Here is a 14,044-nt window from a genome sequence, read left to right as displayed (position 1 = left end):
AAAGACCTTTTTTCAGTCCTCTTCCTCCTTGATCATTTGCCACTTGGCCAGTGTCTCCTGGATAATTCATCTCTCTTCCCACCTTCTGGTCTCTCCTGCTTTTTCTACTTCTCAGTCATCTTCAATGATGCTTCTTTCTCCCACCAGTGAGTGTGGCTATCTATCTCCCAAGACTCTAGCCCAGGGGTAGGGAACCTTCAGGCCACATGTGGCCCTCTAGGTTCTTGAGTGAGGCCAAACTTCACAGAACAAATCCCCTTAATAAAAGTTCTGTAAAACTTGGACTTAGTCAAAAGGCTACACCCAAGGACCTAGAAGGCCTCATGTGGTGTTCCCCACCCCTGCTCTAGCCTCTTCTCTTTCCTCTCACCAGGCAATCTCATCCAATCTCATGGCTTCAAAGATCACCTCTGAGGATACCTCCCGCACGTGTAGCTCCAGCAATGACTTCTTCCCTGAGCTCCAGATCTGAAATCCCACCTGGCTGCTGGACAGTTCCACCCGGACAGCCTGCCAGCACCTCACACTCAACACACCTCAAAGTGAACTCATCACCTTCCTTTGAAAAACAAATACATTTTATTGATGCCTTATGTATTTATGTCACTGCCATTTTGCATCATGCCCTCCTTTGTGAACCCCCCCCCAGCCCCAATTCAGGAAAAACATCCAATGCAGGGACATCATCTCCCGACAACATATATTCTATCCTGTCCCTGTAGTCCTACCTCTCTGCTGTAGGTATGGAGGAGGGATGTTTCGTTATCTCTTCTCCCCAACATTCATTGCTTTTTTCATTACTCAGTAAATTCATCATCTTTCCCCAAAACGTCCCCATCTTCCTACCTGCCCTAATTCTGTTTAGGTCACACCTAGTTTTGAAATCATTCAGGCCTTGGATCACCTGTGACTTCCATCCTCTTCATTCTCTATCTCACCAGTTGCCAAATCTTCTCCATTTTATCTTAACAACATCTCTTCCATCTCTCTTCTCTCCATTCACATCACCATTACTATAGTCCAGGCCTTTATCACCTGGAGCTTAGCATTAGCTTCCTAAGTATACTGGGTTGTACCCATCGCCCAGCATCCCTTCTCTCCACAGAATTGTCAAAGCATTCTATTTAACCCACAAGAAAGAGCCCTGACTCTGTGGTCAAGAGGAGCTAGTTCAAATCCTTCCTCTGTCATTTTCTACCTCCATGACCACAGGTATGTCCTAGGCCTCAGTTTCCTCATCTGTAAAGTGAGGGGTTTGGAGATGGTCCTACAGGTCTCTTCCAACTCTGGATCTATGAGCCCCTGATTCTAGAACCCTAGGGCTGGTCATATTATTCTGCTCATAAACCTTCAGTGACTTCCAACTTCCGGCTGAATAAAATTACAACTCATTAATTTAGCATTCAAACCCTGTGGTCTGGCTGCAACCTGCCATTCCAGCCTTATTTCACTCTCCTCCCCTTCCTGTATGCTACACCCATGCAAACAGTGCTGTCCAAGGTCATGGCCCTAATCTTGTCGTGCCCCATCTCTCTTTTATCCCTAATTCCCCATTAGAATGTAAGCTCCTTGAGGGCAGGGGCTGATTTTTGCCATCCTTTGTGCTTAGCACAGAGCCTGGAACACAATAGGCAATTAATAAATGCTTATTGACTGACAGACTGACCATTCAACACAGGACATCCCCTCAGCAAGACTGGCCTCTTCCCATATGTCTGCCCAGACAGTTCCATTTTAAAGTTGGGGAAACTGAGCCCAGGGAGGATAAGTGATGAAGCTGTATTTCATATTCCATCCCAGAGGCCTTTCTGCTAGACTGAGTCATTCCCTTTCCTGTCCCCAGCACCTAGAACAGTCAGGTACTCCCTCAGTCTTTACTGAATAAATGAATAGAACCATAGGCCAGAGAGGCCCCAGAGACCATCAATCCATCCTTGTGGAGCATGCCTCCCTTCCCCCTTGCCAGCTCTACTTTGCTCCTGATGCCAAACATCCCCATGCCAGCCCACTGCAGCCCAAGCCACCTGGGCTTGCTGCTCTGTGCCCCCCCCCAACCTTGGCAGCTTCCCCGAAGGTCTCACCGTGTTCCAGCTCCGCCACCCGGTCCTGCAAAGCGCTCAGCTCCTTCTCCACCGCCTGCTGCTGCCTGTGGTTGCTGCTGCTCAGAGAGGAGCGCTCCTTCTCCAGGGCCATGACCTTGGACAGCAGCTGAGCCTCCAGGGTCTCCATCTGGGTGTGGAGGGGGTCCTGAGCTGGGAGGGGCCGGGCTGTGGTGGCTGAAACATTCCCATGGACTGGGAGTTCCTGCTGTTTGGGGGGAAAAAGAGAGAAGGGAAGGTCATTGGAAGTCCACTTAGGACCGCCTGGAGAACTGATCCAGCTCCCTTCTGACATCCTTACCTTCATCGTCATCATCATTATAACTCACTTTTTGCAGGTTTGCAAAACACTTTACATTCAGCCTGTGGTACAGTATCTAGAACCTTATCCCTTTAATCAGAAAGTCCTGGGCTGGGTCTTACCTCAAACATTTACTAGCTGTGTGACCTTGCACAAGTCACCTAACCTCTGGCTGGCTGTTTTCTCACTGGAAAAATGGGGATAACAGCAACCCCTTCCCCAGAGTTGTTGTGAGGATGGAATGAGATATTTGTGAAGTCCTTTCAACACTATGGAAGTGCTAAGTCTTATTAACATTATTTCATCCTCACAACAGCTCTGGGAGGTAGGTTGCTATTATTATATTATAACATATATTATGGTTATATTATGATACATACATGCCATCTGTTGCATTACTGCAGTGTCTTTTAAAAACACTTTTATTGATATCTTTTGATTTTACATCATCATTACTTCTGCCTATAGTCTTTAACTGTCCCTTATATAAAAAAAAGAAAGAGGGAAAAAAAGTAACCTTTCAGAGCTCACCAGTATGTCAATGGGGTCTGATAGTGCATATGCAGTATTCCATACCTGTAGACCCCACCCTCTACTCCAGTATCTTTTTGCTTCTAATTTTTCCAAATTCCTTTCACAGACATGTGAACTCTGTAAGTATTCCTGCGAGGTGAGATGGCTTAGAGAAGATTTCCCCCATTTTACAAATGAGCAAACTGAGATCTGGAAAGCAGAGTGATTTGTCCATGATGGCAAAATCCAACCCAGAGGCCAAGTCTCCTGACCCCTTGCCAAAGGCTTTTTGTACTAGCTCAGGCCCTGGGCCACCAAACCCTGGTTTAACCCTTGAGAAGCTCCATCAACGACCCTCCCATCCTAACGCAGGGGTAGCTACTGTCCAAGCAGCACCTCTCAAACTACTGGGGAGGTGGGGAGGCAGAACGAGGACAAAGATTCTAAGAGTTTGGGCTAGGAAGGCCCTTTCCAGCTCTAATGAACTCTGGTTCTTGTAACTCACATCTATGTGCTGAATTGTGGGCAATGGAAAGACAGCTTCCCCAGTGGTGGCCACAGAGCCTCTGCTAGATGGGAGACTCACTCCCTCCTGCAGTCAGTGTAGGGACACACCCTGGAGCTTGCTTTCTCTCTCCCTCCCTTCCTTCGTTTTTCCTCTCTTTCTTTTTGCTTTCTTTCTTTTCTTCCTTCCTTCCTTCCTTCCTTCCTTTCTTTCTTTCTTTCTTTCTTTCTTTCTTTCTTTCTTTCTTTCTTTCTTTCTTTCTTTCTTTCTTTCTTTCTTTCTTTCTTTCTTTCTTTCTTTCTTTCTTTCTTCCTTTCTTTCTCAGATGGGAAAACTGACACCCAGGGAGGGAAAGGGGCTTGGTCAAGTTCACAGACGTGCTAAGTGGCTGAGCTGGGATTTAATGCCAGGTATTCTTTCCACTGCACTATATAGATTCTACCCCTCCTCCCCCAAACAAGGCAGATTAGAACCAGCACCCTACATGTACCTGGCATTCATTTCATTCTTAACCCCCATCTCTTAGAGTCATTAGTTTCCTTCCAAGCTTTCTGTCCCTCTACTTTCCCTCTCTCTCATCCTCTCCCTCTATCTTCCTCATCTTCTTTCTTTCTCTCATTCTCTCCTTCTCTCTCCCTCCCTCTCTGTTCCTCTCCCTCTCCCTTTCTCCCTCTCTCCCCTCCCTCTCCCTCTCTCTATCTCCTTTTACTTATACTCCCCCCTCCCCCTCCCCCTCTCTTCCCCTTCCCCTCCTCTCCTTCCCTCCATGATTTCCACCTCTGTTTGAGGGCATAGAATGCTCATTATCAGCCAGAATCATTAAGAGGATGCTTAATAATTCAGCACACTTCCCAGAGACTAAGAAGTCCTTTCTGTGTCTTTCCATCCTTCCTTCCCTCCCCCCACTCCCCATGGGTCCAATGTACTTTCTGGTCCCCAATTTATTCCTAGTTTCCAGCAGGCTGGTAGAACTGACATCAATCCAGTAATTCTGACCAGCTGGTGTCTTCCCAGCCTAGCACGATGGATGGAACCTCTTGTCCCAGCTCCAGCCTTGGGACCATGTAGGCAGACCCAAGTCAGGGACTTGAGGTGGGAAGGAGGATGGTATTGTATGACGGAGGGTGGGAGGCTGATTATTTCTTCCCCCTTTGTGATGCCATGACTAAGGGAGGAGAAACTGAGGCAGAGGGAATGAAATTTGCCTTGGTCTTCTTGCTCAAGCAGATTTCAGAGCTCTCCCTAATGGGGGTCACAAACGCAAACAAATAAACAAACAAAATGCACTCAGACAGGGACAAGGCTAGACCCCAAAGGACAGAGTCCTAGGCATAGTTCCATCAAGATGGAAAATCTCAGATCATTGCATTTTAGGGTCAAGAATTCAGACTTTGGCTCCCTGTGAAGATGAAGTTGGGGGCAGGGGGAGGTGGAGAGTTCATTTCATTCACCAGAGGCAGCAAGATAGACTAGCAAGTGGTCTGGGAGAGGGCTTAGCAAACCTGGGTGCTGACTTTCTAAGTCATAATTTACTATTATATCTTGGGCAAACCATCCCACTTCCCCTCATCCATGAAATGGTGATAAAATCCCACCCCCTGCCTCCTTCCCAAGGATATTATGGGGAAAAAAAAAACAATCAGAGAATCAAAGATCTGAATGTGGAAGAAGCCGACCTCCCCACTGTGTTACAGATCAGAAAACTGAGGCCCAGAGAGGAGAAATGGTGGATTATTTAGGACCTGGATCCAGACCTGGAGGGAACCTTGGAGGCCCCTATTCCAACTCCATTCTTCAGCCCCATTTTACAGAGAAGGAAGGAAACTGAGGTATAGAGCGAGGAAAAGACTTAGGATCATAACTATACAGCTGGAGAGACCTCAAAAGCTATCTAACCTAGCCCTCTCACTTTACAAATGAGGAAACTGAGGCCCAAAGGGGCCGGGACTCACCCAAGGTCACATAGGAATGAATGATTCCACATGGGATTTGAAGCTGGTTGCTCTGATTCCAGAGCCAAGGCTCTCTTTACACCAGTGCCCTGCCTTGTCTGAGAGCACTTTATAAATGTGAGCATCATATACCTGTGAGGGGTGATTGCATTGGGTTCCTACTGAACAATTTTGGAACACTGCCCAAAGGGCTATAAAACTGTGCAGACCCTTTGACCCAGCAATGCCACTGCTAGGTGGATCCCAAAGAGTTCAAAGAGAAAGGAAAAGGACCTATTTGTACAAGGGTATTTATAGTGGCTCTTTTTGTGGTGGCTAAGAATCAAAAATCAAGGGGATGTCTATCAATTGGGGAATGGTTGAAGAAGTTATGGTCTACAAGTATGATGGAATATTATTGTGCTAGCAGAAATGACAAGCAGGGTGAACAAGCAGAAAAACCTGGAAAGGCTTATGTGAACTGATGCAAAGTGAAGTGAACAGAGCATTGCACAAAGTAACAGCAATATTGTAACAATGATCACCTGTGGAAGACTTAGCTACTGGATTCAAGCCAATTCCAAAGCACCCATGATGAAACATTTTATCTACCTCCAGAGAGAACTGAAGAACTCTGAGTGCAGATTGAAGCAGACTTTTAAAATTTTCTTTAGTTTTCTTTCTGCAACATGGCTAATATGGAAATATGTCTTGCATGACTTCACATGTATAACTGATATGATATTGCTTGCTTTCTCAATGGATGGGGGAGGGGTAAGGAATTTGGAATTCAAAACTTTTAAAAATGAATGTTAAAAAGCAATTAATTTTAAAAATGGGTTCCTACTGGCTCATGTATATAGATGTACACCCTTTTGTGCAAAAGGCACATTCCAGAAATGATTATGTGAACCAAATCTGCTTCAAAGGCACTTTCGAGGCATGCAATCTTAAAACTGGAGAATCCTGGAATTGGAAGGGGCCTGAGAACCTGTCTGGCTTAAGCCCTACCTTCAGGTATGCAGCAAGAATCTTCTCTATAGACAGAAGGACCGATCTGCCCATTCCTTGAACATCTCCAGAGATGGGGAACTCATACTTTCACAAGTTAATGCTATTGCATTATGAACCATATATACATTTTATGAACTTGCATATACATTTACTCACTGCCCTTTTTCCCTATCCCCTACTAGACCGTGAGCTCCTTGAGAGCAGAGACCATATTTTTGCCTCTCTTTATATCCCAATGCTTAGCACGGTGCCTGGCACATAGTAAGTACTTAATAAATGCTTTACCTAACCAGAATTTAAACTCCTGGGATGTCCCTCAACTGGGGAATGGCTGAACAAGTTATGAATGTGATGGAATACTATGGTGCTGGAGGAAATGATGAAGCAGAAGGTTTCAGAGAAACTTGAGAAGACTTATATGATCTGATGCAGAATGAAGGGAACAGAACCAGGAGAACAATTTCCCTAACAACAGCAATATTGTAAAGATCAACAGCTTTGAAAGACAATGGCCAACGCAATGCCCAACCAGTATTCCAGACAACAGACAAAGTAGTCTGCTTCCCACCTCCTGACATAGATGTGGGGTATAGAATGAGATATTTTTTGCACGTGGTCAATGAAGGGATTTGTTTTGCTTGACTAGGAATGTTTCGTATAAGGGTTTTGTTTTCCTTTTCTAATGGGAGGGGAGAAGATGAGAGGGATGAAAAATGAATGCTTGTTAATTGAAAAAAATGTTAAAGGCTATAAGCTCCTTGAAATAGAGGCTTTCATTTTTGTATTAATACCCACAGAGCCTAGCACAGTACCTGGAATAAATGCCTTGTGTCCAACACTTGTGGTTAATGATCAGATTAAAGAAATACCTCCTCCAATTCCCCCATTTCTTTTTTTGGGTTAAGTGACTTGCTCAGGGTCACACAGCTAGTAAGTATCCAGTGTCTGGTCTGAGACTGGATTTGAACTCAGATTCTTGTGACTCCAGGGTCAGTGCGCTAGCCACTGCACCACTTAACTGCCCCATCCCCCCATTTCTTAATGGGGGGGGAGGAGAAGTTTCTTCTCTTTCCTCTCCCCCTATGCCCAAGGATAAGATTCCTATCTTTTCTCACTTGACCATTCTAAGCTGTATAAATTTATTTTATTTTATTGGATTAGTGGACCTGCCTAATATCCTTATTTGTTGCATAAAAATCTAATGAAATGCACCTTCAGTTGAAAGAAGGGGCATAATCCCATAGCAGTGGGACAGAGCCCCAAAAGGAGCTCACCTTAGCCCACTGTCAGGTAACTTTCTGGCTTAGCTAGTTATTGTGGCTAACTCAGTGCTAAGCGCTGTTTCTGTGCTGACAATTTGCCATAGATGCTGTCAGTGACACTGTAAATTCAGTGCCCTGGGGAAGCAGTCCCTGTTGTCCCACCCTGGTTACAGCTCTTCCCTCAGACCTCCCACAGGGCTTTGTTTGGGTCTCTCTGGTGCTTGGACTGTAATACCCAGAAGCAGAAGTTCTCAGAGCTAAAGGGGACCTTCATGGTCTTCTAGGCCAACCCCCTCCATTTACAGATGAGGAGACTGAGGCCCAAGGTCACATGGTATTTGAAGCCAAGTTCTTTGACACCAAAATCTAGGACACTTTGCAATTTGCCACAGTACCTCAGTAGCAGGTATTAGAAATAAATAGTCTTTAAAAATTGTTGAAGCCAAAAGAAATCAATCTTCCTGCAGCCATCCTGGTGCTGAACTTCTGTAAACATGGCTGGATGGGGTATGGGATAACCCATACCCTAGGGTATGTGCCTAGGCCCATCCCTCGAGCCTCTCCTTCCAGTGGGGTAGGGTCTGTAGGAGCTTGGGTTCCACCTGCAGAGCTTTCTGGGTTATCTCAATGCCATGGGAAAGCTTCAAGGCAAGACTTGAGTGAATAACACCAATGCAATCTGTGATTTCTTAGAGACCAGAGGACCCAGATTCAAATCCTACCTCAGACTGTTGCTCCCTGTATGACCTTGGTCAAGTCATTTCCACTATCTTTTCTCAACTGTGAAATAAGTGACTTGAATTAGATAGTCAGCTCTAGGGCCTCCTGACCTGTCACCTGATTTTTCCCTAGGAGTCATTTACCTATAAAACAAGGGAGTTTGGAGTAGATGACCCTGAGGCCCCTTCTAACTCTGCAGTTAGGGTCCCATGAGCCTGTCATCCTCCACGAGAAGGGTCCCTCCACCAACGCAGATTGAAACCCACTGTCGCCCACCCATCACTCATGGCATTCATCTATGATTTTGCCTCATGATACCACTACTAATAATAGCTTACACTTATATAACACTTGGCTGTTAGAAATTGTGCCATATAAATGTCAATTATTAGCATGACTATTAGTCTCATGCTGGTAATAAAAGCAACAGAGGCTCTGGGGTAGAGGTGGGGGGAGGAAGGGTGGCTGGCTGGAGCATACCCTGCCCCCAGCTGTAGGAAACTGAGGTGGAAGTCTCTGGGTCCGTGGTCATCTTCCCTGAGACCATACGACCTACTCATCAATAAAATACATTCCTGTCTGAGAGAATCTGACTGATGCCCGTTTTGGCTTTGTGTGTCTCTCTCACTCTGGCCCAACTGTTTAGAGCAGGGGTCTTTAATCTGGGGTTCATGGATAGATTTCAGAAGGTCCGTGAACTAGGATGGAAAAAAATTACATCTTTATTTTCACTAGTCTCTAATTGAAATTTAGCACTTCTTCCAAATATGAATGTCGGCAACAAACCGAAATAATGCTAGCAGTGTCTGGAACCTTGTCACCAAGAGAAACCACAGATCTTTTCAGGTCATATTGTAGCTGTTGCTGAGATCTCTGAACATCACTTATGCTATTGTTATCACTACTTTGAAATTACTATAGTTATGAAACCTTCTGTCAGATACATCATTAAATTACAAGTTTATTTTTTAAATATTTTGTAATTGGCTTTCTCTGCAATCTGACTAATGTTGTGCATTTAAAAACACAATTCTGAGAAGGGGGTCATAGGCTTCCCCAGACTGACTGCCAGAGGGGTCCAGGACACAAAAGAGGTTACAAATTCCTGGGTCACAAATCATTTCCAAGTTTCCTTCCAGTAATAACTCCTGTGTTCTAAGGACCTTCCAACTCAGAACTCTCTATTCTAAGATCAAATCAAATAATATTTGTGAAGTGTTTAGCACAATGCCTGGCACATAGTAGGCATTTAATAAATGCTTATTCCCTTCCCTTCCCTAAGGTTCCCCCATTTCTGACATTCTCTCTGAGATTATAGGACTCTGAGCTGAATGGAGCCCTTTTGTTTTACATCTACCAGCAGGTACGAAGGAATAAAGCCACTTCACCTGATAAGTGCATTGGAGAAGGCAAATACTACGTGAGGACCAAGAGTGAAGAAGCTATTTCTAATGGGGCAATCAGGGAAGACTGCTTGCAGGAGAGGCTTTAAAAACTGGGCAGGAATTCAGCAGAGGAAGATGGGAAGATGGGGGAGAAGGGGACAAGGTTTCTGAATCTTGGAATAAGGCAAGCAAAAGCAGACCAGCTCTGAAGCAGGAGGCTATGTCTAGCAAGGCTGCATGAGAAGTTGGCTGGAATAATAATAATTGGAGCACTTTCACAGACATGATCTCATCGGATCCTCCCAACAGCAAAGTCAGGGAGGCAGTGCAGAGACAGTTGTCTCCATTTCCAAGAAGAGGACCCTGAGAGGGCTTAAGGAGCTTTTTCAAAGTCACAGAATCATAACATTTTAGAGCTGGGAAGAGCCTTAGAGCATGGAATATCAGAGCTAGGAGGGAACTTAGAAATGCATATGGTAGATCTGGGAGGGACCTTAGAAACCACAGAGTTGCCCCCTCCCCGATTTTATAGGAGGAAAGAGTGAGACCCAGTGTCTCCTTCAAGGTCAGAGCTGAGGCTTTCCCAGTAGCACTGACTTTCAGAGCAGGAAGGGACCTCAGAAGACCTATCCTGTTCCTGAAACCCAGATCCCCTCTGTCATACCCCAGAGAAATGAATACAACTGTTTTGTAAGAATGAGATCCTAACACTGTTCTAGGTTCCATTCTGGGTTTAACTTTGCCCCAGATCATCTAACTCCCCACCCACTTTAAGCCAAGTCTGGAAGTCTGGCAGTCTGGAAGCATGGTCATTATGAACCTGAGTCAAATCCCCAGTTCAACAGGGGAAAGCCCACAACCACTTGGGTCGGCGAAGGTGCAGAAATAGCTCAGCAGCTGCTGTTGGGTATGTGTCCGACCTGTGAAGTCTATTCATTTCCCTCTTGAGGCCCCGACTGTCTGCTGTATCCATTGATCTGGAAACCTCACCCACTTTGCCGCATGTAGCTGATGGCTATAGAACCCTTACTTCACTTCGGAGTCCCAGACCGGCTCTGCCAATTCCCCACAAACATCTCCCTCTTCCTGGATCTTCTGGAAATTCAGGCTCAATCTGTAGAAACTGAGCTTTCTAGCTGCTTCCTAATCCCCCTGCTGATGTAGGATCTGGAAGGCCTGGATCTAAAGCCTACCTCAGACACTGTGTGACCCTGGGCAAGTCACTGTACCTCACTGATCCTCATTTCCCTCATCTGTAAAATGGGTATAATAATCCCTACAGTACCTACCTGCTCCATACAGTGGCATCAGGCTCTGAGGAGATGAGTGTCCCAAAAGTCTTGGTGCTGTTTGAGCTACTACAGATTGTGTTTAAGTCTCTCGTGTTCAAGACCCCAGGTTCCCTTTAACTGTTCAGAGACTAGAAGGCATATGAAGGGGTTTCCACCAGACCAGAGGTTTCCAAGGTCTCTTTCAGCTCTACCACAGACAGTTTTATGAATGGACATTTTAGGTTTTGCTGTCTGGCCCAACTCTGAGGTCCCATTTCTAAGCTCTATCCAGGTACCAATGCTCCGTGTTCTAAGTAATACCCCAGCTGTGACCTTCTGTGTTCTACATGCTTTTTCATCTCTGATATTTCAGTTTATAAGATCCTTCTCAGCTCTGACATCCCCTTTTTAAGGTCCTAGGGTCCCTCCCAGCTTTTACATTCCAGGTTCTAAGCCCCCTCTGACATCTGATATTCCCTGTTCCAAGGTCTCTTCTGGCTCTGAAATTCCCTGTTCTAAGCTCCCTGTCAGCCCTTACATTCCCTGTCCTAAGGTCCCTCCTAGCTCTGACATTCCCTGTCCCAAGCTCCCTTCCAGCCCTGACATTCCCTGTTTGAAGGGCCCTTTCAGTTCTGACCTTGCTTGTTTTAAGGATCCTCCCAACCCTGACACCCTCAGTTCTAAGGCCCCTCCTAGCCCTGACATTCCCTGTTCTAAGCTCCCTCCCAGCCCTGATGTTCTCTGTTCGAAGGCCCCTTTCAGCCCTTACATTTCCTGTTCTAAGGCCCCTCCGAGCTCTGGCATTCCATGATTCCAATTCCTCTTTCAAAGACTTAACCGAATGTATGCTCACATAAAAGGTCTGCAAACACAACCTATCACTACCCTCACATAGCCCAGCTCTCCTCTCCCAAGCACATCATCCCATCAGCCACTCCACTCTCACTCGGGGGGGGGGGGGCGGGGGACAAAGAAGTAGGATAGGCAGCTGCTGGCTGTTCAGGAGATGGCCACTTTGTCCCTACCACCTGCCAAGGTGGGCTGGGAAGATGTGTTTGGGGAAGAGGTGGGAATGGGGATTGGGGTTGCCGGAGGTAGGTGGCATTTGGCCAAACCAGCCTGGGAAGGCAAATTCATCCAATCCCATTTCCCTGATTTGGAATCTTGGCCTCTGGAAGGAGAACATGGCACGAGACCTCTCCCCCACCCCCTGCCAAGTTCCCCATCTGCCATCCCAGTCTGATGCTCACCAGGGTGGAGGAACTGACTGTCTTCCAGAGGAGCCCACTCAGAGTTTATGAAAAGATGAGAGGGGGTGGAGGGAGAAGAAGGGAGGAGAAAAAAAAAGCAACACTTTCTCACCACTCACCTACTAATGGATTGGAAAATCTGTCTCTGCCTGGCTTCTTCCCAGCCTCCTCCTCCTCCTCCCAGCCTCCCCTCTTTCCCCCTTGCAAGGGACCAGTGCACAGATCAAGCATCTTTCTAGTTCGTAGTTTGGGAAGCTCCCATGTGTGGCCAAGCTGGGAGTCAGGAGACAATGGGTCAAATCCCAGATCTGCCACTTACTGCCCATGTGACCTTGGGCAAGTAACTCAGCCATCTTGAACCTCAGTTTCCCCATTTGTAAAATGAGGGAGTTGAACTAGCTCAGGGATTCTTCATATGGGTTTCCCAGACTGTGGACAGGCTTCAGGGAGCCTGTGAACTTGGTTGGAAAAAAATACATCTTGATGTCCACTAACTGAAGTTAATCTCTCTTTCTATTATGTATGTAGATGACAAACATGATTCTGAGAAGAGGCTCTCAGGCTTCCCCAGCCTGACTGCCCAAAGGGTCCAGCACACAGCAAAAGCTAAGAGCCCCTGGTTCACTGGATGGTCACTGAGGTCCCTTACAATTCTCCATCTGACCAAATGATTGGAAGACAAAAGACCTGAGTTTGAATCCTGGCCTTGACATGTCTTAGCTGGCAACCACAGGCACACTGCTTTACTGATCTGAGCCTTAGTTTACTCATTTGCAAAATGGGGTTATCAATCTTTGTAGCTCTTGAAGCACTGTTAAAATAGGAGTGGTGATTTTGTCACTGTGTATGACCTTGGTAAGTCACTTACCCTCCCTAGGCCTCAGTTTCCTTATCTGTACTAATAGGGGCTTAAGGGATCATCTGTGAGGTAGGAAGGTACCCCAAAGATAAGGGGAAAACTAGAACTAAAAAAAGAATATACACACCCTGGAGGTAACGTGTGAGTGACTGAAAACCCAGAGACCAGATAATGAAAGCACAGCCCCTGCTGTCAGCAGATGGAGGTCCCCAGGGGTGGGATGCTGTATACACTATTCCACCGGCTCAATCTATAACGGTGTCATTTTGTTTCACTGTTTTTCTTTGTCACAAGAAGGGTTTGATCTGGAAGAGGGAAATGGAAGGGTGGATTTCCAGGAATGATAATGATCTAAGAACAAAAATGGATCAATAAAATGTATTTTTAAAAATGGAAGTGGGAGACATGGACAAGAGGTGGATTTAAACTGGTATGGATTTAATACTGATGCCAGACACAGCTGTAGCAGGTCCCTGCCTGTTCTTACCATCTCTGGTTTAAGGTTCTCCTCAGACTCCCTCCCCGGGTCCCCCCAGTTCTGACATTCAATGTTCTAGAGCACTGGTGTCAAATTCAAATAGAAACAGATCCTTGCAGGCTGCGTATTGACTCAGGAAAACCTCAAATTAACATTATCTGTGTTGTATTTTTTATTTATTTTGTTAAACATTTCCCAATTACGTTTTAATCTGGTTCAACTGCAAGTTTGACACCTCTGCTCTAGGGTAGCTCCCTGCTCTGATACTCAATACTCTAGGATGGTTCTCCTATCCTCACTCCACCTCTGAGATTCTGTTGCTTAGTCTGAGGTCCCATCCAGCCCTAATATTCTGTGTTCTAAGGCCCCTCCCAACTTTGACATTCCCTGTTCTAAGACCCCTCCCGGTTCTGACATTCCCTGTTCTAAGGCCCCTCCCAGCTCTGACATTCCCTG

General features: G+C 45.9%; 1 protein-coding gene across 1 annotated transcript in view; it reads right to left on the bottom strand.

Moving 5' to 3' along the window:
• Nucleotides 1–14,044, bottom strand: part of NPTXR (neuronal pentraxin receptor) — a 37,428-nt gene that overhangs the window by 6,723 nt on the left and 16,661 nt on the right. The window contains exon 5 of the mRNA XM_027871208.1: nt 2,082–2,307. Coding sequence (XP_027727009.1) covers nt 2,082–2,307 — 226 coding nt within the window. The remainder of the gene's footprint in view (nt 1–2,081; nt 2,308–14,044) is intronic.

Source organism: Vombatus ursinus, unplaced genomic scaffold, assembly GCF_900497805.2.
Source record: "Vombatus ursinus unplaced genomic scaffold, bare-nosed wombat genome assembly UNPS02003292.1, whole genome shotgun sequence".
Taxonomy (NCBI): Eukaryota; Metazoa; Chordata; class Mammalia; order Diprotodontia; family Vombatidae; genus Vombatus; species Vombatus ursinus.
The sequence above is the reverse complement of the archived record's forward strand: the minus strand, read 5'-3'. Positions and strand labels throughout refer to the sequence as shown.